This window comes from Hipposideros armiger, unplaced genomic scaffold, assembly GCF_001890085.2.
Source record: "Hipposideros armiger isolate ML-2016 unplaced genomic scaffold, ASM189008v1 scaffold_100, whole genome shotgun sequence".
NCBI classification, from domain to species: Eukaryota; Metazoa; Chordata; class Mammalia; order Chiroptera; family Hipposideridae; genus Hipposideros; species Hipposideros armiger.
The window spans coordinates 3,305,722-3,328,044 of NW_017731450.1; the positions used below are offsets into that span (position 1 = coordinate 3,305,722).

General features: G+C 52.2%; 1 protein-coding gene across 4 annotated transcripts in view; it reads left to right on the forward strand.

Moving 5' to 3' along the window:
- PXDN (peroxidasin) overlaps window positions 1-22,323 on the forward strand; it is a 63,915-nt gene that overhangs the window by 18,656 nt on the left and 22,936 nt on the right. For 3 of the 4 annotated variants that reach the window (XM_019646313.1, XM_019646311.1, XM_019646314.1), the window contains exons 2-9: window positions 7,495-7,566; window positions 8,053-8,124; window positions 11,830-11,901; window positions 15,034-15,105; window positions 15,477-15,548; window positions 17,602-17,771; window positions 18,742-18,859; window positions 21,012-21,181. In XM_019646313.1, coding sequence (XP_019501858.1) covers window positions 7,495-7,566; window positions 8,053-8,124; window positions 11,830-11,901; window positions 15,034-15,105; window positions 15,477-15,548; window positions 17,602-17,771; window positions 18,742-18,859; window positions 21,012-21,181 — 818 coding nt within the window. The remainder of the gene's footprint in view (window positions 1-7,494; window positions 7,567-8,052; window positions 8,125-11,829; window positions 11,902-15,033; window positions 15,106-15,476; window positions 15,549-17,601; window positions 17,772-18,741; window positions 18,860-21,011; window positions 21,182-22,323) is intronic. The other variant, XM_019646312.1, reaches the window with a different exon arrangement.

Sequence of the window (22,323 nt, forward strand, 5' to 3'; positions counted from 1 at the left end):
GGGAGGCAGAAAGACGCGCCGAAGTAAACAGGATGACATTCGTGTCCCCGCTTCCATGTTGGGCCCTGAATCCGCACACCTGGCTGTCGGGGGCAGCGGCCCACACAGCTTCCAGGCTGTCCCCACGGTGCTGTTCACACACCCGTGTGTCATCAGGGTCCCGACGAGAAAGGCAGCATCAGCGAAGCTTCGTTTCTCCCAGACGGTTGGCTGGGGACGTTTCTGCCGCTAATGACTCTTGTGTCTGGTCGGGTTCCTTCTCCGTGTCGGCTGCTCGGAGCCCAGCTCGTATCATACCCTGGCTCAGGCATCTCTGGCGATTCTCGGGTTTTTCTTTGTTTTCCTTTTCCCTTCCCCCAACTCCTTAAACTATTTCATCTGTTGTTTTTTTGTGTACGTGTTCTGCTGCCACCAATGATTTGTGAGAGGAGAGAGATAGGGATGAAAAGAAAAATAAGATTAAATGTGTTGCTGTGTATAAAAATTCTGTGATTTCTAGCTGTGACCTCCATTTTTTTCAAAACTACTCAATAATATTGAATTGAGTTACATTATATTAAAAGTCATCTGTGTAAGAATCATATTTGGGGGCAGACATTAATTAAAAGCGACTCCTTTGGCTAAGTGTCACGAGTGGAAGTCGACCAGACAGGGCTTCCCCTGCGTCCTCCCTGTCGTCCCCTCCGCTGGGCACAGTCTTCCTGCCATCTTCCAGGCCTGTGACTCTTAAGTGGCAGCCTTACCTTTGTCCTCACATGCCGGGCTTTCTCTGTGAGCTGCACACGGTGTGTCTGCCTCTCCCTCCACTCGGAGGTCTGACGGGCGTGTCAGGCTGTGTGCCCTGAACTGAACCCTTCCTGCCTCCAAGCCCCCACCTCGGTGAGGAGCCCAAACACTCGCCGGCAGCTGACGTAAGTCACCCTGAGTCCTTCCCACAGAGCACACGTCAGTCCCCAGCAGTCCTGGTGACTGTCCACTCCCTCGTCTGTTTGTCCTGCTGCCACCTGGTGCAAGCTTGCAGCTCGTCAGCGGGTGTTGTGTCCACAACGGCTGCTAGCGTTTGGCATTCATCGCTGTAAAGAAGCGAGTGTGCCGTAGACGCTGCCTCCAGAGGCCTTGGCGAGGGCCCAGTGATGAATTCGTATGGCCCTTCTGCGCCGATAACAGCAAGAACACCGAAAACACAGGTTTCGGTGTCTGCATGGCAGCGTCCACGCAGAACGTGTAAATCATTTTATTCCAGCCAAATACGAATGACAACCCCTAAGGTCGGGTTTCAGGGTGTTGTTTTTAAACTCTGCGACAGTCACCAATCTCTAACGTCCACACTCTGGGTAGAAATTGAATGGGGGGGCTCGATTGAGGGTCAGCATTTCCTGGTGGAGGGCCTGGCAGTCGTCATCAGAGGGGGTGTCGCATCTGTTGTAATTCTGGTTTTTAAACTCAGTGAGTACTTGAAGTGTGTCCCCTCTGACGCGGGATTCGGGAGTCTTGGGGTCCGTGCTGCAGCTGCTGCCGCTGCTGAGCACGGTCCCCTCAGAGCAGCCCTGGCCCACGTCCGTGCTGTGCTCGGACAAGCGCTCATGTGGAAACTACGCGTCAGCTAGGAGCCCGACATGGGACGGTTCTGCAGAAGCCTTCGGACGACTTCACATTCTGATCCAGACGCGATCAGAATGTGACGCGTACGCCTGCCCCAATGCTTTAAAAAACCCAGACTCTAAAGAGAAAGGACTCATCCAAATGCATTGAGAATGACAATTCACTTCTCAGATGTGTTATTTGTAGACAAATGTTGGCAAGTAACGCCTGCTCCTGCCCCGCAGACACACAGCCCCAAGTACAGGCTGGAGAAAGAGCAAGGTGCCAAGTTCTGATCATCAGAAAAGTAACTTCTGTCGGGTGTGCTGCTCTGATATGGTTATGGTTTCAACCTATAATCGAAATACCTTAGGTTCTCACACCAAACAGGATCTACTGTGTGATTTTGAATTTGTTGACAAATCATTCTTAATCTTTTAAAATGTAAAGAAAAGTTAAAAAGTAAATAGGAAAAAGTCAAGATTGTCTTATTTTAAAAATAGACATTCTTGAAGATTAGAGAACGATGGGCTTTATAATAGTCTTCAATGTCTTTTATAGTCTGTAATAGTCTTTCCCCTCATGGTGATTTTTTGTGATTGAGACATCTCTGTGGCCTGGATGTTCTGTGTTAGGGTGAAAGGGAACTCACAGGCAAAAAACCCCAGAAGGAATAAAATTAAAACTTGGATCTTGAATTTGTTTGAGTTCTAAACTGCAGTTATTCTATGGTCTGCAGTGAATCATGGTTTTGATACTAAATGTAAACTTGTACTTTGATGCTTTCTCCCAAACACTACAGTTCTTCCCAGTTTTTTTGTTTTTGTAATTTTCTGGTAGATTTTTTTTTTGGTTCTATCAAGGTTTTGCAATGATGGAAACATTAACACAAAACAGTCACTCTGAAATTCTTGCCTCAAAAACTTAGACTCTCCTGGGTTTTCTAATAGAAAATGTAAATCGACCCAGGTTCTGTTTTTGAGAGTCTGACATGCAGACCCGGAGTCTCAGTGGTCACGGCGGTTCTGGCGACTCCTTGCACGGAGGGGCTGTGCCGGCCCCGCCCCCGGTGGAGTCACAGGCGGCACCCAGGTGGGGTGGAGGGGCGCAGATCCACCGGTAGGGACAGAGACCCCCTGGGAGCAGCCTTGCTGACCCTCATTTCCTGTCCTGCTGCTTACTGAAAGAGTGGCTGCAGGCACATTACCCTGTTTCTTAGTTTCTGAATTCTTGTTGCCAAATGCAGGGATTTCTTCTAACCGGATTCCAGTTCTCCCTCCTCAGACCTGCCACCTTTACCGTCCCCTAACGTGCCCACCGGCACCCCTACCCTGTCATGTTACGTCGTCGCTTCTGTAGCTAGGTGAGGTTGGAATGGACCATGACATTCCCCACGATCTTGCCTGAAAGTTGTAATTTCTAGGACTCCTTGAGTGACTTCCTGTACTACGCTGAGCCTAAGTGTAGACACTGCTGAGTTCAGAGACGGCCCCTCACGTGCACTTAATACATTCAGTGGCTGGATCCACGAATCCACTGAACTTGGAAGTGACGGCCACCACGGCTGTTTACAAAGAGCTTTATGGTTGGTGGTGGCCTCTTACCCATCTGTCACTGCGTACACCACGTTGTAATGTTTTGTGACTTAGGCACCTGCACTGGGGAGGGTGGACATGTCTCAGCTCACGCAGGAAAGGGTGCCGAGCTGTCCCGGGGACCTCCCGAAGCTTTGCTCGTGGCTTCAGAGCAAGATAACGGCTGTCCTCTGTCTGCTCTCAGTGTTCCTGTGCGTTCAGAATTTTTGTCATCACGCCATGTATGCCGTTCTTAGAGCTTTCTCAGATTTATCTCCTTTCCTCATTACGCCTACTCCATGGAGGACTTTCCAGGAGTTCGTTGTGTGTTGGGAGAGGTGGTCCTGAAGCACAACTGGTGGCTGATGACCAGACGGCCTGCAGGCGTGGATGAGGGCCGTGTGGCCACGATGCCACCACACTCAGCCCCTTGGCCTCATGGAGAGGGGACTCCACTGGGGTGTAGGGGAGCAGAGACACGCTGAGGGAGTGTTTCTGAAATGCTCGTTAATTGTTGCGTTTAGGACGGTTTTCTTTACTGTTAGGGTTATTTGTGGAAGTAGTTACTAGATTATAGGAGTAATTACTTGTAAAATAACCGAGCCACACACAGTGTGCCATGTAGGTTACGGAGGACCCTCCGTGACATTCTTAGGGGTGGCCTTTGTCTGCCCAGACATGTTAGACATTATTTAGAAGTTAAAAAGGGGACTTCAGTTGCACACTTGGTTTTAACCACTTTTTAAATGGAGAGTTCATTTTTTTTCATTGAACCCAAGCTTTGTGTCAGCAGTGACAATGGGCTAAGGCTCGGATCGGGAGGGACGCACGCCTGCAGTTAGTGTCTGTTCATGGGTGTGTGCGTGTGCAAAAGCCACTCAGATATCCACACAGAAGACGCACACACTCACAAAGATGCATGCAGTCACACACACACACACACACACACACACACACACACACACACACACACGGCCGCCTCCCAGCATTACTGAAGAGCAGCGGTTTTCACCTTGCTTCACCTGGAGAGATTATTAAAATGTAGACCACCAGCCCCGCCCCCAGAGTTTCTGAGTCTGTGGACTTGGGGTGGAGCCCAGATTTTGCTTTTCTAACAAGTTCCCAGGTGATGTTGTTACTGCTGATCAGGGGACACCACTGAGAACACTGCTTAAGAGAATCGTCACCCGTCTTGATACTTCCTTCGGGGTGGGAACTCACTCAGGTGAAAAGCAGCCCCACACTTTGCGTTCGTGACTTTGAATTTGGGGCTTGTATTTAAAATGACTCTTGGTTTCCCTGTCCGTGGTCTTCACTCCCTCGGCTGTCTCTACAGGTTGGGGTCACATGGCCTCTTACTTTTCCATTGCTCTGAGGACCACCGTCTCGGGGGTGACCTGGACGTGTGCCCGTGTAAATGATGAGCGTGTAAACATTTTTTTCCTCTATCTTCTTCAGAGTGGGTAATTCCTAGTGTTAGGCTCTCACGTTCACCCCCCCTTTTTTTCCTATAATCAACATGGTGTCAAACCCATGTGGTGAGTTTTTCATTTCAGCTGTTGTGTTCTTCAGTTCTGCAATCTAGTTTGATTCTTTTAAAAAACCATTGTAACTTCTCTGCTAAGGTTCTCCTCTTGTTGGGAAAGGGGGCCTTCTGTTGGCAGTCCACCTGGGCTGGCTGGCTATGGGGTCTTTTTCAGGTCGTCAGGCCGACAGAGAGGGGAACTGGTTGTAAAATATCCCCTTTAACCTAGGCCAGTGCTGTCCCAAAGAATTAGGATGTGATGCACATGAGGAATTTTAAATTTTCTGATACTTTCACTAAAAAATTAGCAGTGAACAGGTTAATTTTACTAGGACGTTATTTAACTCCTGTGTATCCAACATACTCATATTTCAACACGTCACCAATATCCATGTTTTGTCAGTGACAAGAGTTACTGGTAAATTCTGTTTTTCAGATGAGGTGCTTGCAAGCTGCCAGCACGTCGGGATTGGGACTGGCCGCTCAGCAGTTCTGGGGGCTGCTGTGCCCGCGGCACCTCCCTGCCCTCACTCCACAAGGTTTGGCAGCACCGACTACAGACCTGGGGGGTTTGTGCACCTCAGGGACCAGTTCGTAGCCTTTCTCGCCATCTGCTTGGGTTTAATTGTAAGTGGCCAAGTCCTTCATCCGCATCAGAGGGCTGCCTTCTCGTCCCCAAGTTGTTTTTGCTGTTGGCTCCCCTCTGGCAGTTGAGATTTATGGGGAGCAGGAGGCAGAGCTGGGGGTGCTCCAGCCGGGGCCTTCACTCTGGACTTGAAGCTTGGTTCTTGATTTGAGGCCCTGTTCCCGCTGTGGGTTGGCGCGCAGCCCGGCGTGCCAGGAAGCTTTGCTCTGGTGTTGGCCCAGGCATCTGTTCAATTCTGTGTCACCCCGAGCTTGTTATGTTCAAGGTGAGAGTTTGTCCCAGCCCCGGGGCTTACACTGTGGGCTGGGCTATTTCCTCTGAGTAGCTGATCCCGGTTTGTACTGGAAACCTGTCTCCCTCCAGCCTGTCCTCACAGCCCTGCCCCCAGCGTCCTGACCTTCAGCACCTCCCCCAGGGGAACCAGGTGCCAGGTTCTGAATCTGATGTGAATTCTCATTTGTTTACAAGCGGGCATGGCAGCGCAGGGGGGCAGTGTTCCCCGGAGAGCATGTTGTGTTGGTGGATGACAGGAATTGTCAGAGAAGGCAAACCTGGGGAGGGGTTGGGACCTCAGGGGGAGGTCGGCCATGGACGTCTGGGTGGGCGGAGGGGCCCCCTACCGAGGACTAGACTCTAGGAAGAAGCCAGACACGGCGAATGGCAGTGACTCAAACACACATTTTGGAGAAGGCTCTTATCGCGTCATAAACTAGAGCCAATTCTATAAATCATGTATGATTATTAAATGGACTCAGAATAACCAGATTCCTGAAAAGATTATGAACATTAAACAGTGAGTGTCACAGGAGAAACATCCACTCATGATTTGGACCAGATGCTGCCCAGGGTCCCCACGTTGGTGTCCTGGGGCTGCCGACGAGACAAAGCGCCGCAGTCGGGCATCTTAAGCAGAAATGTTATCTCAGCCCTGGAGCTGGAAACGCGAGATCAAGGGTTTGGCAGGGCTGGTTTCCTCCGAGCCCTGAGGAAGGATCCGTTCCATCTGTCCCAGCTTCTGGTGCTTTGCCGGCAGTTCTCGCCATCTCTTGGTTTGAGGCAGAGTAAGTCCAGCCTTCACGGGGCGTCCTCCCTCAGTGCCTATCTACAAATTTCCCCTCTTTGTAAGGACATGAGTCCTATTGGATCAGGGCCCACCCTACTGACCTCATTCTAACTTGGACAGCTCTGTAAAGACTCTGTCTCCAAATAAGGCCACAATCTGAGGCCCTGGGGGCAGGACCGACTTCACCATAAGAATTTGGGGTACACACGGTTCAACCCGTAATTATCCCTATTGGACTTATGTTGGAAGGGGTTGGACCTATGAGTAAGGAATTTTAATTTGTTTAGGACTCTTTGATAAAGAAGATGGTCTTTCTGTTTGTTTTCAACGACGTTTATACTAGTTGAATGTATAGATTTTAATTTAAGCTGGAGGAGGGCAAGCCAGGCATTGCCGCGTGCCTTTGTCCCTGGACTCGTCACCCCCACTCAGAGCCCCCAACTCGCCCGGCCCGAGGGAGGCTCCGCTGGGCCGGCTGGCAGCTTGGCGTCGGTGTGGATGCTGCCATGCGCCCTGGTCTGTCCCAGGCCGTTCAGCTCTTCCCTTTGTCCCTGCAAAAACAGACAACTGGTCTACCCAAAATACCTGGTCAGAAGCAGTAGGTTGTGGTCCGTGCCATCGGCCTTATTTTCCCACTCGCGTGCTGATTGAGCTGTGTGGTCTGAGACCTTCAGGGTAAACGTCCTCACTGAGAAAACATCATAGGTTGTTAGCTGGTAAACAACCAAATTCCAGCTCATGAAATTACAGGAGTGAGCTCTGAAGTGTTCACACAATTGCACAGCCCTGTGTCCCTCTTTTTGAATAGGTGCAAATTGAAGCTGTGTTTAATATGTGAAGACATTGGTTTTTCCAGTGGGTTGGCAGAAGTTAATGTAATCGCTCATCTCCTCATAATGATTATTTACACTGACGTCTGTAAGGTGATAACCGCCGATCAGATAAATATTCCTGTACTGAGTAGCCTCCGCCAGAGAAGGAATGACCTGCGCGATTTAATTTCCTAAATGCCTCCTCACTGTTTGAAAGTGAGTCTTCACCCTCAGCCCAGAATAGTGCTGAGTGCAGGTGTCTCTCTAGAAACGCGTTTCTTGTCTCTTCACAGGGATCTTCGCTTTAACAGAATCAGGGAGATCCAGCCTGGGGCCTTCCGGAGGCTGAGGAGCCTGAACACCTTGTAAGTCAGCGCGCCGCGTGGGGACCAGCAGGATGGGCGGAGGAGGGCCTGGGCAGACAAGCGGTCACTGCCAGAGGACCGGCCTGCACGCACGTGTCTGGCGAGGTCCCTGTCCTTCCCGTGCTTCCACACTGGCCTCCCATTGGCCGCCGTCCTGGCCGGCGTGGAGAGCCTGAGAGATCCAGGCGACACAGCGATGTCCTCTGTGTAGGGGTGGTGACTGCTTCCCCGTGGCACACGAAGCTGAAGTGATTCTGGGGCAGGAGGGACGTGGACCCTCACTTCTTAAGAACACTTGGAATCACGAGGGTTAATCACGAAAAGTACTCTTTTTTTTGAGCTAATGTAGTGTTTCGCAAATGTTGATCTTAAGGTCGGTAGCTTAATCATTTTGTGACATTTTTCAAGGCTGTAGGAAATGGTTTTTCATAACACAATTCCCAAGTGATGTTGTGTTTTTAATTCTTACTGCAACTTCCTTCCTAGGCTTCTCAACAATAATCAGATCAAGAGAATACCCAGTGGGTCCTTTGAAGACCTGGAGAATCTAAAATACCTGTAAGTCCTCGCCGAGCTCTGCCCACAGCTTGCTGTTTACCAAACATAAACATGAAACAGCCCAACAGCTGTTGCATCACCGAGCTATAGTTTGTACTATTGATGAACTGTTAGTACAGCCGCGTAAAGAGGTTTGGTTTTCAGAAGGTGAGTGAGATTTTGGCTGGGATTTTTAAAATGAGTTGCCGTAAGTATGAAGTGCTACGTTATGCGTTATGTGTTTAGCGACTGAGCTGAAGTAAAACAGGCTGAGAGAACTTCACAGCCAGAGCCTCTGAACGCAGTTCTATAGTAATGGCCCTTCTTGGGGTAGAAGTTGCCACACGTTCTGTCGCCGACGTGGGTGAATAGCTGACGTGCGTGTTGTAAAATATAAGCTCTCAGGACAGTTTGGAGCTGCCTCTCCAGCGATGGCGATGGGCCACAAGAGCCTCCAGGTGCCTTTGGAATGAATGGCATTGATTCCTGACTTTCCCACCTTCTGAGTGACTTCACCTCTTCTCATTTTTAGGTAGTTCAGTTTTATTTCACCTTTAAAAATTGGTGTGGTTTAATGACCTTGCTGGCATTTAGAACACCTGCTTGTTGAACTTGGTTTTGCATTTTGGAACGTGACCTCGCGGGGAAGAGCTGGTTTCGTGCCTTCACAGGCACTTACTTTGAACTTGGAAAGTGGTAGGAAAAGCCCTGCAGCTGCCCTCCTGGTTCTAGACAGATTGGAAGGACGCAGCGTGTGCGCCGAGCACAGGGTTCTTACTTTTAGAGCGTAGATCTAACTTTTTCAATAGAGCCATTTTAATGAGGGATTTATACCAGTGATTTTATGGAAATTTGTGTCATATGTGAACCTGAACATCTTTAAGTTATGTCAGTTTTTAAAACAAAGTCATATTGTCAGTGTTGATACGTATTTTAGAACCTGTTTGCTTTTAGACGTCAGTGGTTCTTAACTACATGGCTAGCTGTAACTCTTACTGAAAATGCATTTTTCTCAATGAAGATATTTGAGTGTGTTATGTGTAAACAGTTTTCTCCTCCACTTTTGGCGAAGTATGTTAATTTTTAATTCTGTATGAACATTATTAAGTCTTATTACCCATTTTTAAAATGAGGGGCAGGCGTTCTATTTATTCTTTTAGTTTTCATTTGTTTGCTTTATTATATTTGTTTATATTATAATATAATTACAAATATAATATTATATTATATTTGTTTAATTTTATATGCTGTGCAAGTCCCAGAAGAAAGCTTTTGATTTCTTGGAAAGCAGACTCAGGTCACTGACCGCAAATTCACAGTGTGTGTGTGTGTGTGTGTGTGTGTGTGTGTGTGTTTAGCTTGCTTTTCATTTTGGTTTTGGTTTTGGTTTGAATTACTTAAGAGCAATTTATTATTTACTCTGCAAATGTATTTAATGTCAAGGAGTTTGGGACACTGTTTTTCACTTAGGACAATCTTTTTTACACGATATTCTTTCATTCAACCTTCTCTACTGACCAGCTCTCTCTCAAAGCCCGCATGTGCCCGCGGGTGGTAGCTGCCACAGGTCGCTGGGGGTGGGCTGAGTGGTGGTCAGCAGACAAGGGGGCAGCTGGACCATGGTGAGGAAAGCGCCGAGTGGCAGGGATGGAGCTGGGACAGGACGGGGACCTGGGACCCTTGTCCAGTGGCTCCCGGGTCCGAGCACCTCAGGCCTCATGGGAGAGCACGCTGACAAGCACTGAGCTAGGAGGTTGTGTGATGGGTGAGAGCCCTCCCGGGATTTACTGGTTATTTCAGCCTTGTGTGTTTAGTTGGTGCCAAAGCACATGTGAGAAGCTGAGTATCCCTCTCTGCCGAATCCCAGCTACTGCTGTTAAGGCACAATATTTCCTGATGATGAAATTAACTCTTGAGATAGAACTTACATTCAAGGGTCAACTCTGTGATGAAGTAGAGTATTATTTATAATTTATTATTAGAAGGTGATCAATACCCGATCATTCCTATTATTCCTATTATTGATGTGTGTGCATCCATGTTAGTTTGGTTCGTTAAAAGGATTCCTTGACTCGCTTTTCAGCGCACATGCTCACTGAGGCCCGTAGCGATGCTCTGTTTTAAAGAAGGGGCTTGGAAACCTCTCTTCACGCTCGCCCTCCGGGGAGTGGCACCTGACGCCCAGCAGGAATGACGGCTCGCTGGCCGCACTAGGAGTTTCATGCCGGTTGATTTAGTCTCAGTGGTCCTGGGAGAAACTGAGGCAGGGCAACGCCTAGAGTCTCACCCAAGGACACACAGCTAGCATGAGGCAGTTCAGGGCCTCACCCCCACGCAGCCTGGCAAAGTCACTGCCAGGCCAGGCCTCTGTTGTGGGCACGGGCTGTCACTAGGTGGGACTCTGGCTGGTCGTGATCCTTTGCGAGGTCACCTCAGCAGATTTGCACAGGAGGGGATTGCAATAGTGAAAAATAGCACAGCAGGTCCTGTTAGACGGGGCCCTGCACCAAACGTTATGAATGAAAATGCAACAGGACACGTTGTCCTGGGATGCAGTCTGCAGAATTACAAGTACTGCGGCAAAAATGTTGATTACTAGGGGACATAGGCCGGTGAGACACCAGCCACCGAGGGACTGGTGGGAGGGTAGCTAATGCCTGGGTTGGAAGCAGACAAGTGTGGGTTTGGGCCGGTCCACTCACCCATGCGGAAGTGTCTGCAGAGTCCAGGGCTCATGCACTCGCCACAGACGTGGGGTGGGGGGGCCTGCACTGAGCACCAGTCGTGTCTGGGGGCAGAGCCAGCCTACACGGCTTGTGGTCGCAGTCCTTAGTGAGTCCGTTCAGGAGGCACAAGCTTGTCCCGAGAAGGCCTGGCAGCACAGACTTGAGGCGTCATGGGCCACTCTGCCACAGCCGTGGACGGAACCAAATGAGTGGGCGTGGCCAGGTGCCACACAGCTTCAGGACACTGAATTTAGCTTTCATGTAATTTTCACATGCCATGAAACACTGTTTTTCATTTGAAAGTTGCAACCACTTAAAAATGTAAAAAGCACTCTTAGCTTGCAGGCCACACAAAAATAGGCTGAGGGCCAGTTCCGTGGCTCTGACAGTGGATTCTGGGTGGGTGAGTAGTTCAGATGCGTTTAGTCTTCTCTCGTCAACTTCCCAAATTATATCCAGATGTTTTATAAAACTATATCGGTTACAGACTTTTTTTTTTTTTTTTTTTTAGCTGGGCCATCTTGCCACCTGTTGTTGGCAGCTCAGCGGCTGCTCCGCTCAGGCTGGGACTCGAACCACTGTTGCTCAGAGCTTGAACTCTTGAGCGAGCTCTTAACCAACTGAGCCACTCAGCCGGCCCGCGGTTACAGAGTCTTTTAATCAGGGCATGTTACATGTTTGTGGGGAAGTGGTTTTGTTTTGTTTAGGCTGTGAAGCAAATGAGCTCTCACAATTCCTAGACCATAGAACGCATGTTCCCTGAACCCAGATAGCAGTGGCTGGAGTGCCTGCCGCTGGTACTGCTGCCTGTCACTCGAGACTGTCCTCTGAGAAGGGGACGGGGGCCCGCGTGAGGGACTGGTGCTCACCGTGTAGGCGCCCCCTTCATTCTAATACGGCCGCTAATTTTGAAACTGCCCCTGAGTCCTCGTAGCTCTCCGTGCCCTCTGAGGCTTTGCCTCTCGCGCGTGTGCTAACCCTCCGATGTTTCTTGTTTCAGCTATTTGTACAAGAATGAGATCCAGTCAATTGACAGGCAAGCGTTTAAGGGACTTTCCTCTCTAGAGCAACTGTAAGTGGCCCTCGCTTCTGCCCCTCGCTTCCTTAGGTGTCACCTGCCCTGTTCCCCTCGCAGGGGAATGGACCGAGATTGCTGTTTGCATGTTGCATGCCTGTGTTAGTGGGACATAGGGAGCGTGTGCATGCAAACAAGCGGCCGTCATGGACCCGCTGTCCAGCCACCGTCCACCCCCTGCTGGGCATTTCCCAGTCGCAGCTGTACCCCAGGCCCTGGGCCCTGTGCTCGCGACACAAACAACAGTAGATTGGCCCCGTTCCCGTGGTGCCCGATTTAAAGGACAGACATACTTGCAAACTGATCTGAGCCTGCGAAGCTCGTCTGGGGAGCCGAGCGGGGTGCGTGGGGTGAGGAGGCTGGTGGTCCCCGTCCCGGGTGCACTTGAGCAGCCTGGTGGCTCTCTTGGCGTGTGATGTCATCGTTCTGGAGAAAATAAGTGTCTTCCATGTGTTTCTAGTTAGTGTCGGAAGGATGTTGTTTCTTTGGCCACATATGAAGTCCTGCTTTGCTGCAGTCAGCATGTTCACTTTTTCAGCACAATTCCCAGGAAAAGGAGTTTTTTCTGGTTTTTCTGCTTGGCGGGTCACCCATCTGTCACTGAGCCAGAGTCGTTCCGAGCTTCAGGCTCTCCTAGAGCTTTGCTCCCGTGGCCCCAAGACAGCTGTTTGCTGAGCTGAGCTGAGTTGAGCTGAGTGTGACACCCTGTGCCACAGCCACGTGCATGTGTCTGTGCTTTGTCGGCTGGGTGGGCGCAGAACCATGTCGGGGCTGCAGGCAGAGCTAGGGAGAAGGTGCACCCCGAAACCACACTGCTCATGCTTATCAGCAAACACCTGTCTATCGATTTGAGCGACGGCTGCTGTCCTGAGCTGGTTTGCACGGTCTGCGGCAGGCTGGGGAGTCGGGCAGTCTCTGCCTCCGAGAGAAGGAGACGGGACGAGCTCGGATCCTCGCAGACACATGTGGGGGTCTCTGGAGAACAGCCAGATAGAAGGACAGTTCACAAGGGAGCACGTCCCTGCACCTTGCACCCAGCATGCTGTTAGTGGAATGGGGACAGTGAGGTCCTCATGGCGGGTCAGTGAAGTTGGCCATGGTTCACATGTGCCGACAGAGTTAGGAGGCGCTCCAGACTCATGAGGGGTGAGCTGAGTCACTTTCAAGAAAGAAAGAGGCCAGGACAGGTCTCTGAGGTGTGGTTTTCTGACCCAGCACTGGGGAGTCTGGAGTCTCTGCTGCCGGCCTGCTCCCCTTCAGCTGTCGTCGCCGAGTGTCCCATGGGGGTGAAGACACAGGACTGGACCCCCACCCTCGGAGAGCCCTGTGCAGGGAGGGCATGGGCGTCCCGCCAGGAATGCGGGTCAGATGCTGTCCTGCCGTGTGCAGAGCGTTGCAGGGTTCTCTGTTTCCGTCCCCATCCTGTGGGTCCCCAGACCAGAGAAGAGGCTGGAAGGAGCAAGGCCCTGGAGCCCGGGGTTAGGAGGGACACAGTGCCAGGCCTCCTGGGAGACTGGGTCACAGGCAGCGCACACGCCTGGCCAGGGTCAGGTACACGGGTTAGAACCGGACTCACTTCCTGTCTGTGGTCCATACTTTCCTCTGCTGTCAGGGAGGGGTGGCTGCCCCCCAGGCCGCCAGAGCTGCAGCCGCCTAGGAGCCTTTGTGCCCCTGGCAGTGAGGGTTCTCAGCGCATTCAAGGCAGACCCCTGTGTCCCACCTGGGCAGCCCTCTGCCTGGCCAGCCTGTAGTGGGCAGTTGCTGTGGGACTGGCACATCCCCCTTTCCTGCCCTCGATCAACTTCCCCTGTCTGCGCAGCTGAGCATGTCTGTTCCACGTGTCTGTTCCACGTGTCTGTGCCCCTGACCAGCTGTGTCCCAGGAGCTGCCTCATAGTAGCTGTTGGAGGTTCTTGCTTGATCCGTCCCTTCAGGCGCTGTCCTGTGATGGAGGTGGCAGAGGGGCTGGTGGGAAGCGGGAGGTGTCACGGTGTCCTGGCCGTGACCCAGGGGAGGCCGGACTCTGCAGGCCCTCAGCTGGGCCCGTGTCCGTGTGCCCCTTCTCACAGACTGGGAGTCGCCCTGCCTGTCGGGGTTCCGGTGAGCTGTCCCAGAGGGAGGCCCGGGCACGCACGGGATGGGGCGCGGGCAGTTGAGTTTGGTGACTTTGAAGTGACAGTGATTTGGAAAAGTTAGTGAAAGTCTCTAAGGATGGAGGGTGTTTTGAGAAAGCTCTCTTCTGTTTGTGCTTATGTAGAGACCTGTCACTGCTGGGGCCTGGACTCTGTCACGCCTGTTGGTCCCCAGCGTCTCTTGAAGAACCTGACATTTAAAACGTGTGCATGGTGGGGTGGGTGCGCGGGTGCATGGGTGGGGACCTCTCATCTTGCTGGGTGGATGAGGTTGGGGTGGGGGGGGTCCTGGCAGAAGTACCCAGTTAGAAGGTGACTCAGTGTTTTGCTGAAGGAAAAACACCACCCATTTTCAAAGTGAGAAAAGCAGTATTCAGAAACATCTGAAGAAACTGTATGTGAGTGTGTAAGTCAGGGGAAGGACGGGGGCGTCATAAACACAAAGGGCATGAACTCTGGCAGCCATGTAAGTAAAGGGCTCTGGGAAACGCAGTCTCCCCTCGGTGCCGTTGTCCTTTTAGGGTTCCTGAGGTGGTTTCTGTGGCTGACAGTACCCTCAGTGTCACAATACAGTGGACGCCCCTGATACAGTCATACATAAGTTCAGAGATTTGAAGGAAGGTATTCACATGCCTGAATATGTCTTATGATTGAGATGATGTTGATTTTTTTCTAGAAAGGTCCAGATGTTTTGGAAGTGAACCAGTGGGCCTGAGCAGTCGTGGCTTTCCCCTCGGAGTGTGCAGGGCCTCGGCCAGCATGTCTGACCCATAGTTGTCATTGTCCACTCAGTCACAAAGCCTGGGTCCCGTTTTCAGTGGTGCTCCTTCCTGTTGGAGGGCTTTGTTTTCCCCACAGTGTAGGCCATCTAGAGAATCACCTATTGACGTATGAATTTGAAATGACTTTAGAAAAAACATTTGAAGAGAATCTAGACCTGTAAAAAGTAACTAAAATCATTTAAATTGTTTCTTTCTTTCTTTTTTAACTTTCTATAGGTACCTGCACTTTAATCAGATAGAAACTTTGGACCCAGACTCATTTCAACATTTGCCAAAGCTGGAAAGGCTGTAAGTCACGTTTCGTTCCTGACCGTCGACCTTTGCCTGCTCTGGGCGGCCGCGGGCTCTGCCATTGGCTGTGATAGAGTTGAGGTTACTATCAGTTAAAACACCCCAAAACAGTCTTCATATAAAACCTGAGCTCCTGTCTAGCAGTTCACAAGCAGGACTTACAATTTCCTGTATTTGGGCGTGGTGATAAAACAGAAAAACAATCTAGTTCTTTTCTGGACTAAATAGCATTGCTCTGAACTCGTTGGTATTAAGTGAATGCAATCACAGATTTCTTTAAAAGCCAATGCATTCGACTGCTTGCACTCTTTTCTACACGGCTTAGGAGTGTTCTCAAAAGTGGTTCGTTGTATGATCTCTTTCTACAGATTTCTACACAACAACCGAATTACACATTTGGTCCCGGGGACATTTAATCACTTGGAATCTATGAAGAGACTGTAAGTATGACACTTTTGTGCTCTCTTCCCATCAAAGCCCATGCGGCGTGCCTGCCCCCTCTTCCTGGGTGACACGACGTGCGCGCCACCGATCGGGCGAGGCTCTGCGTGAGGGGGTGGGTCACAGCCGCTAGGAGGCGACACCGAACCGAGGTCTCCAGAGCACATGGCCATGGCTAATTCTTTAAGTCAAATAAGATGTTTTAAAAGTCAATTCTAACTTTCTTAAGTCAGTTTTTACTTCCATGTCGCATATTACTGGTGGAAACAAAATTGGTCTAGAAGGAACCTCCCCACTTGTCCTTTTATTGAGGGGTACACATAACAATGTTCAGTAGACTGATGTTTACCCGATTTTTCAAGGCCTCTAAAAATAACTTTTCCTGTGCTGAGTAATTTCTTAGAATAGAAGTGAGGAATTCTGGTGCTGACAGAAAGCTATCAGTTCTCCTTTTGTGCTTTTCTTCATGGTCTTGAAGACCGTGTTTTCCAGTTTGGTATCATCTGGACTTAAGAAAGAAAGAAAACGCAAGTCACCGAGCCGAGAGCCAAAGCGGCCTGTTACTTACGTCATCTCTTCAGCGACATAAGACACACACTTTTCATCACTGTTTATGATTTTTTTCCTTCGGATAAAGAAGTCAGCAGCCACACTCAAGTTTACATTCTAGGAGTGGCCATGATAAATGCTTCCATATTTGATAGATGCCAGAGCATAGCAGAGAAATCTCCGGAAACAGCCCAGGCAGCTCAGGGCCGGCAGGTTGGTTCCCAGAGGCTGGAATAAGCTGACAACCGTTTTTCTCTGTTTCCAGCCCCCTCTGTAGACTGAGGTCGGTCCTCCCACCTCGAGCCCATGCTTCTTGTCCCACTCACCCCCCGACTTTGCTCAGTCCATGAAACCCCAGATTCTAAGGCCTCAGTGAATTGTCCTCTTCTCACCCCAGACGCCAGAGGGGAGCGCGGACTTGGTCGCCTTCTGCCCGTGGCTCCCAGGCCCAGGAGAGCTGGCCAGTGTCATGTAGCCAAGCTCACCCGACTGGTCCACCTGCTCTACCCCGTGACCTGTTGCAAAGGTCCTGTTATTCAGAGGGGCTGTCGGGCCCGAGGGCTGCCCCCAGCAGGTCCGTGCCCTCCCCACCCATGGCCTCCACACCTCAGAGTCCAGGCACTGTGCTGTGATGTCCTGTCTGCATGGAGCCCAGTAGATTCTGTTGTGATGGTCATCAGTGAAGTGGCTCTGAGCCCGTGTTGGAGAAAGGCAGGTGGCAGGTGTGACGTCACAGGCCACGGTCTCCCAGGGTGGCCCTGGGCCTGCACTGTGGACTTACAGGACGATGAGTTCAACCCTTCGCTCCCCACACCTTATATTTGGGGCCTGTGAGTTCCTCCTCTGTGGATTCAGGCTGCGCCCGCCTCAGTGGGGTTTCCTGATGAGCCAGCTCAGGCCCGCTGCCAGCAGCTGTGCCAGTTCTGTGCCCTGGTCCCCTGGGGCAGCTGCTTCTCATCGCTGTACTACACAAACGGCCTTCCTGCCCGGTGGAGGGTCCCCGGCCTGTCACATTTGTGGGGACGGGGGTGTCTGCGCACACACTTTGCCAGCCACTTTCGGGACGACTTCCTTCTACGAGATCAGAGCTTCATGGGCTTCAGAAACAAACCCCAGCCACGCGATGCAGCTGCCCTGTCGTCCCCTGTGGGACAGTTAAGGACCCCTGAGATGACACAGTGTACAACCCAGTGATCGTTTATAAGGGGCCCGTTCTGCATCTCACAAGAGGTCCCTGTTTTGAACCTGAAACCCACGGCGTTTAACCACTCGCCAGGCATCGCGCTGCCTCACGACCCCCTCGACCGTGGTGCTCCTGGTCCTCCTGTCTGCTGACACGAGGGTCTGGGTTTGGTTCCCAGCTGGGCCGGCCTGGGTGGGATCTGTCCTCTGCCACCTGACCTCTCCCAACACGTGGAGCCCGTTGGCCTCCGTTTGTCCAGCCCAGTCTTTCTGGGATGGTTAGCGCCTGTTCTCTCATATCTCACCGGCTGCTTCTCACAGGCGACTGGACTCCAACGCGCTTCGCTGTGACTGCGAAATCCTGTGGCTGGCAGACTTGCTAAAAACCTACGCCAGGTCGGGCAACGCGCAGGCAGCAGCCACCTGCGAATATCCTAGACGCATCCAGGGACGGTCGGTGGCCACGATCACGCCGGAAGAGCTGGACTGTGGTGAGTGAGCAATGCTGGCGTGGCCGGGGGTGTGGGTGTGCGTAGCCCTGTCTTCACTGGCTGGCTCCCAGAGCAAGTCCCGGTGGGGCCTGACGAGGACCCTCCTGTGGAAGCCCTGCTCTGTAGAATCTGTGAGGAACTACAAGTGAACGCACCTGGGCTTTCCTCTAAGGCTCCCTGCCTGACGGGCCGGCCCCGGGGGTGCTAGGAGTCAGGTGGCACAGGTGCCGGGCGGTGGCCACACAGGGTGCAGGGGCTGAGGTCCATCCCTCTGATGCATCTGGGCCTGGCGCTGTGAGTATGGAATTCCTCACTCCATTGCAGAACAGGACCAGACCCGAATCAGAGTGCATGGCTGAGCCTTCCTTACAAATCTCCATGGAGCTCCACCTTTTCTTTTAATTTTAGTCTTTTTTTGGGGGCTAAAACTAGCTTTTTGGTTCTTTCTCCAAAGCATCATTGTTATTTTTTACATGTTAAAGACAAACAATGAAAATTAAAAACCAATGCATTTCACAAATGACCCTACCGATAACATAAACACACTTGTCATCATTTAGTTCCTTTACTACTGCCTGGGTGCTTTGGCTAAAAAGTATTGTTTTCTGCTCTCTTATTAACTGAAAACCATTATTCATGGAGTGTGCAGTCCACACTGGGGTCTTGCTCCCTTGACAACTGTGCATGCTGAGGCCGTTCCCCGATGCTTGTCTGAGACACCTCCATGTCAGGCTGCCCACGTCTGAGTACGAGAAGACGTTGTGCGGGGATTGGCCTGTCAGGTGGTCTCCGTGGACGAGCTTATCAGGTGGTTTCCCGTGGACGCACCTGTCTGTCACTTTGTGGGGATATTTTTGGTTGAATACAGCTTGAATACCTGTGACTTGTTGGTGACATAAGGGGTGCCGTTGGGGTCCTTGATCCCTTGATGTTTAAGACCAAGAAGGTCTCCACTTCCTTGTTGGTGCAGAAAGGCCCCGGATCACGTCCGAACCCCAGGACGCAGACGTCACCTCGGGGAACACCGTCTTCTTCACCTGCAGAGCTGAGGGCAACCCCAAACCCGAGATCATCTGGCTGCGAAATAAGTAAGTTGGGTGTTGGATGGGATGTCGCCCGTGGACGGACCTCCAGGTCCACCTGGGTGCCCTGCCTGCTGGACAGTGCACAGCACAACCCTCCAGACCCCACCTTGTCCCTGCTCTTCTTCCGTGAGGAGGAAGCATCAAGGAGAAAACACTTCTGCATCTTCTCTGCTCTGAAACAGCAGTGGGGCCGGGAGATGCGTCTGCGTCCCAGGGTCCCTGAGCCGTCGGCCGGGTCGCCGCGGCGGTAGCTCGCTCTCACTCTGCCCTGGTCGGCGTTTGCTCTAAAGGGCGGGTTAGGAACAGGAGGGGAAACTGGTTCTCTGCCCAACTGCTTCCTCTGGCTGGAAGCCCCGGGTGTGGTGAGTGGGGGCTTGGCCTCTGGAGCATTGGAACTTGTCATCACCAGATGTGGGGTCCTGCTGCTGGGGGCGGGGTCCTCTTGGAGACTCTGGTAGGTGACCATGTAGGTGCTGAGCTCTTACATGTGCCTGACTCATCTCCTGAAAGGTCGGCCTCCCCGTTGTCCGCCAGCATTTGGTTTGGGGAGCAGAGGCAGGTGACAGAGTCAGACACACTAGGACCCTGGTCAGCCCACAGGGTCGTTGGGAAAGGGGAACATTTCAAGCGTCCGTCTTGGACTTAGTCCTCAGTGTGGGACCCCTCGCTGCTCCCCGTGTGTATGTGCGTGAGCACTGTGCCACCATCGCTTAGGAGCAGAGCCGGCCTGTCACCCTGGTGCTCGGCACCTCCCTGTGGAGCTGCAGGGCCCTGTTGAGTCATGACTGGGCACGGAGGACGCTGTGGAGATGGGGACCCAGACACCAGCTGGGCCGTCGTCCTCCAGACCTGGGCTGACCCCGGACAGTGTGCCTGGGCTCCTGAGTCCAGCAGTGTTGGCAAAAAAGGCGACGCGGTCGGTGAGCCGGGTGTCTGAGAACCCCCAGCTGCAGAACGGCAAGTCAAGTTCCTGGCTCTAAAGATGTGGGGTTTTTTCTGGGCCCAGACTTGTCCTCACATCGGACTTGTCCTGACACTGGACTTGAGCCACTGCTGTGTGGGAAAAAATCACATATCTCCAGGTCTTGATTCTGGGCTGGCTCTGCAGTCAGTGGTATTGAAACTCCAGCGTGAGCACTGCAAGAGTTCTGAAATATTTTGAGGCACACATTGAAAAGGCACAGAGCACATTTGGCTTAAGCTCTGCACATCCACATTCATAAATGAACAAACTGGTACAAAAAGTTAACACCCCAGAGCCTGTCACCGAGAACAAAGCTGGGCCTCACCCTCCACCTGCCCATCGCTGCCAGCCAGCCTCACCTGTGGGCCAGCCTCACCTGTGGGCCAGCCTCACCTGTGGGCCACCCTCACCTGCGTGCCTACCTCACCTGTGGGCCACCCTCACCTGAGCGCCTGCTTCACCTGCTGGCTCAAGTGTTATGGGTGGGAACTGGGCCACCTCAGTAAGAGTCTCATTTGTGGGGCCTGAGGTGACTTGCTTCCCTCCAGAACACCCCTTGAACAAGGACGGGTTTTACTTTTGGGTGACTGGCCGGGGAGGTAGGGGCAGGCAGGACGGCGGCGCTCACGCGGCTCAGGGATCTCAGCCCGGAGCTCCTCGGTCTCTGAGCCGAATCCGTATAGAAATGGTCATAAACAATGATGGCTTTGTTCTGTCAGCTTATGTAATCTTTTGCTTCAGTAACATAGATGTTTCTACCCTGTTGTCTTGAATGAATTTGCCGGAAACAAAGGAAAATATTTTTTTTCATTGTGTTTATTTTTTCCCTTTGGAATGAGGGCCACTTTAAAACTTAAATCTTTATATTGGGTTGTCGGAAAAGTCATGCCGTATTTTTTTCTGTTTTTCATTGCAAAAATGCATCATGACTTCTTCGACAACCCAATCGATTGCACATGTAAATAACACGCAACTATTTGAATTAATGAGATGCAACCACATAGGCCGCTGCCCCAGAAACGCCCATCATGTCAGGCTGTTGAAAGGAAAGTGGGGGACATGCAGCCCCGCCCCTCTGCTCCCAGCGCTCAGGTACCGCGGACGCAGGCACCTGCCACGACCGGCACCTGCCGCCAGGATCAGGCGTCCCTGTGTGGTGAGGACTTGGTGTGCGGCCTTCTGTCTCTGCAGTAATGAGCTGAGCATGAAGACGGATTCCCGCTTGAACTTGCTGGACGACGGGACCCTGATGATCCAAAACACACAGGAGACGGACCAGGGCATCTACCAGTGCATGGCGAAAAACGTGGCCGGGGAGGCGAAGACACAGGAAGTGACCCTCAGGTACTTTGGGTCTCCAGGTACGTGGAGAGTGTGCACGTGTGGGTCCTTCCAGCAGCGCCTTCCTCAGGCCCTCTTCCTCCCGTGCCCCCTGATCAGACGCCATCTGTGTGGCAGCTCCGGCAGCGGCCGGCCCGCGGCTCTCGGCAGTGGGGTCACAGCTGACTCTTGCCCATATCTGCGGCCCACAGTCAGCCTCTAATGCAGGATGGACACTCAGAGTGGACGGTTGAGGTGGCTGGTGCTGTGACGCAGCCGTCAGAGGGGCTGTGGACACCTGCTGAGACCGCAGCGGGCCCACCCCCGTCACGCCCACCCCAAGGGGCAGCTGCCAGGTGTCCCCATTTGCCAGTGGGGTCTCCATTGTGCTAAGAACTTTGGTTATTGAAAATGAAGCCAAAATCTGGAATTTTATGCAAAATCCTCACATCTAAAATGTTGGTACCTGATTTTTAAAAGACCGTCCTAGTCGAGCGAGGCACAGATATGGCCTGGAGTGGGTGTGGGTCCCACCAGGTGGCAGGTCTGCTCTTGTCGACGTGTTTCATTGCAGGGCTGGGGTCAGAAAAGCAAGTGGCCCTTGGAGGCGAGCCCTGAGCGGTGGGGCCATGACCCCACTGCTGCTGGAATGGCATAGGGGAGGGTCTGCAGTGTCACTACCGCCGGCTGGGCCAGCACAGCTGATCCCGTACCCAGGACGGGTGCCGCCTACACTTGCCTGCTGACACCTGGCTGCCGCCCGCGGCTTCCTCTGCAAACCACTCTGTGTCTGGGTCTCCCTGCACTTACTTTGTATCCCCGCCCACTGTCCGATGGCGGTGTACGCGGTTGTGTGTGAGCCTTTGTTCAGATGCTTGGCTCAGAAAAACTGGTCTGATGTTTGCATTGCTTGGTACGCCCAGTAGGACAGCATACACACAGTCAGTATTCCTTAGCGAATGACAATTCCTAGTATGGAATTTCAGCTCAAGGGAGAGCAAAGCCCAGTCAGAGGGCTGCCACACATGGGGAGGGCTTTGGGCGTCTCCACGAAGTCTTGCTGCTGCTCGGAGGCTCGAGGGCACAGCTCTCGGTCCCAGAAGAAGCCTGTGCTTTGTGTGTGAGGAGTGGGAACACCCACAGGACAGTGGACGGCGGCAGTGCCCTCAGCATAGGCTGCAGG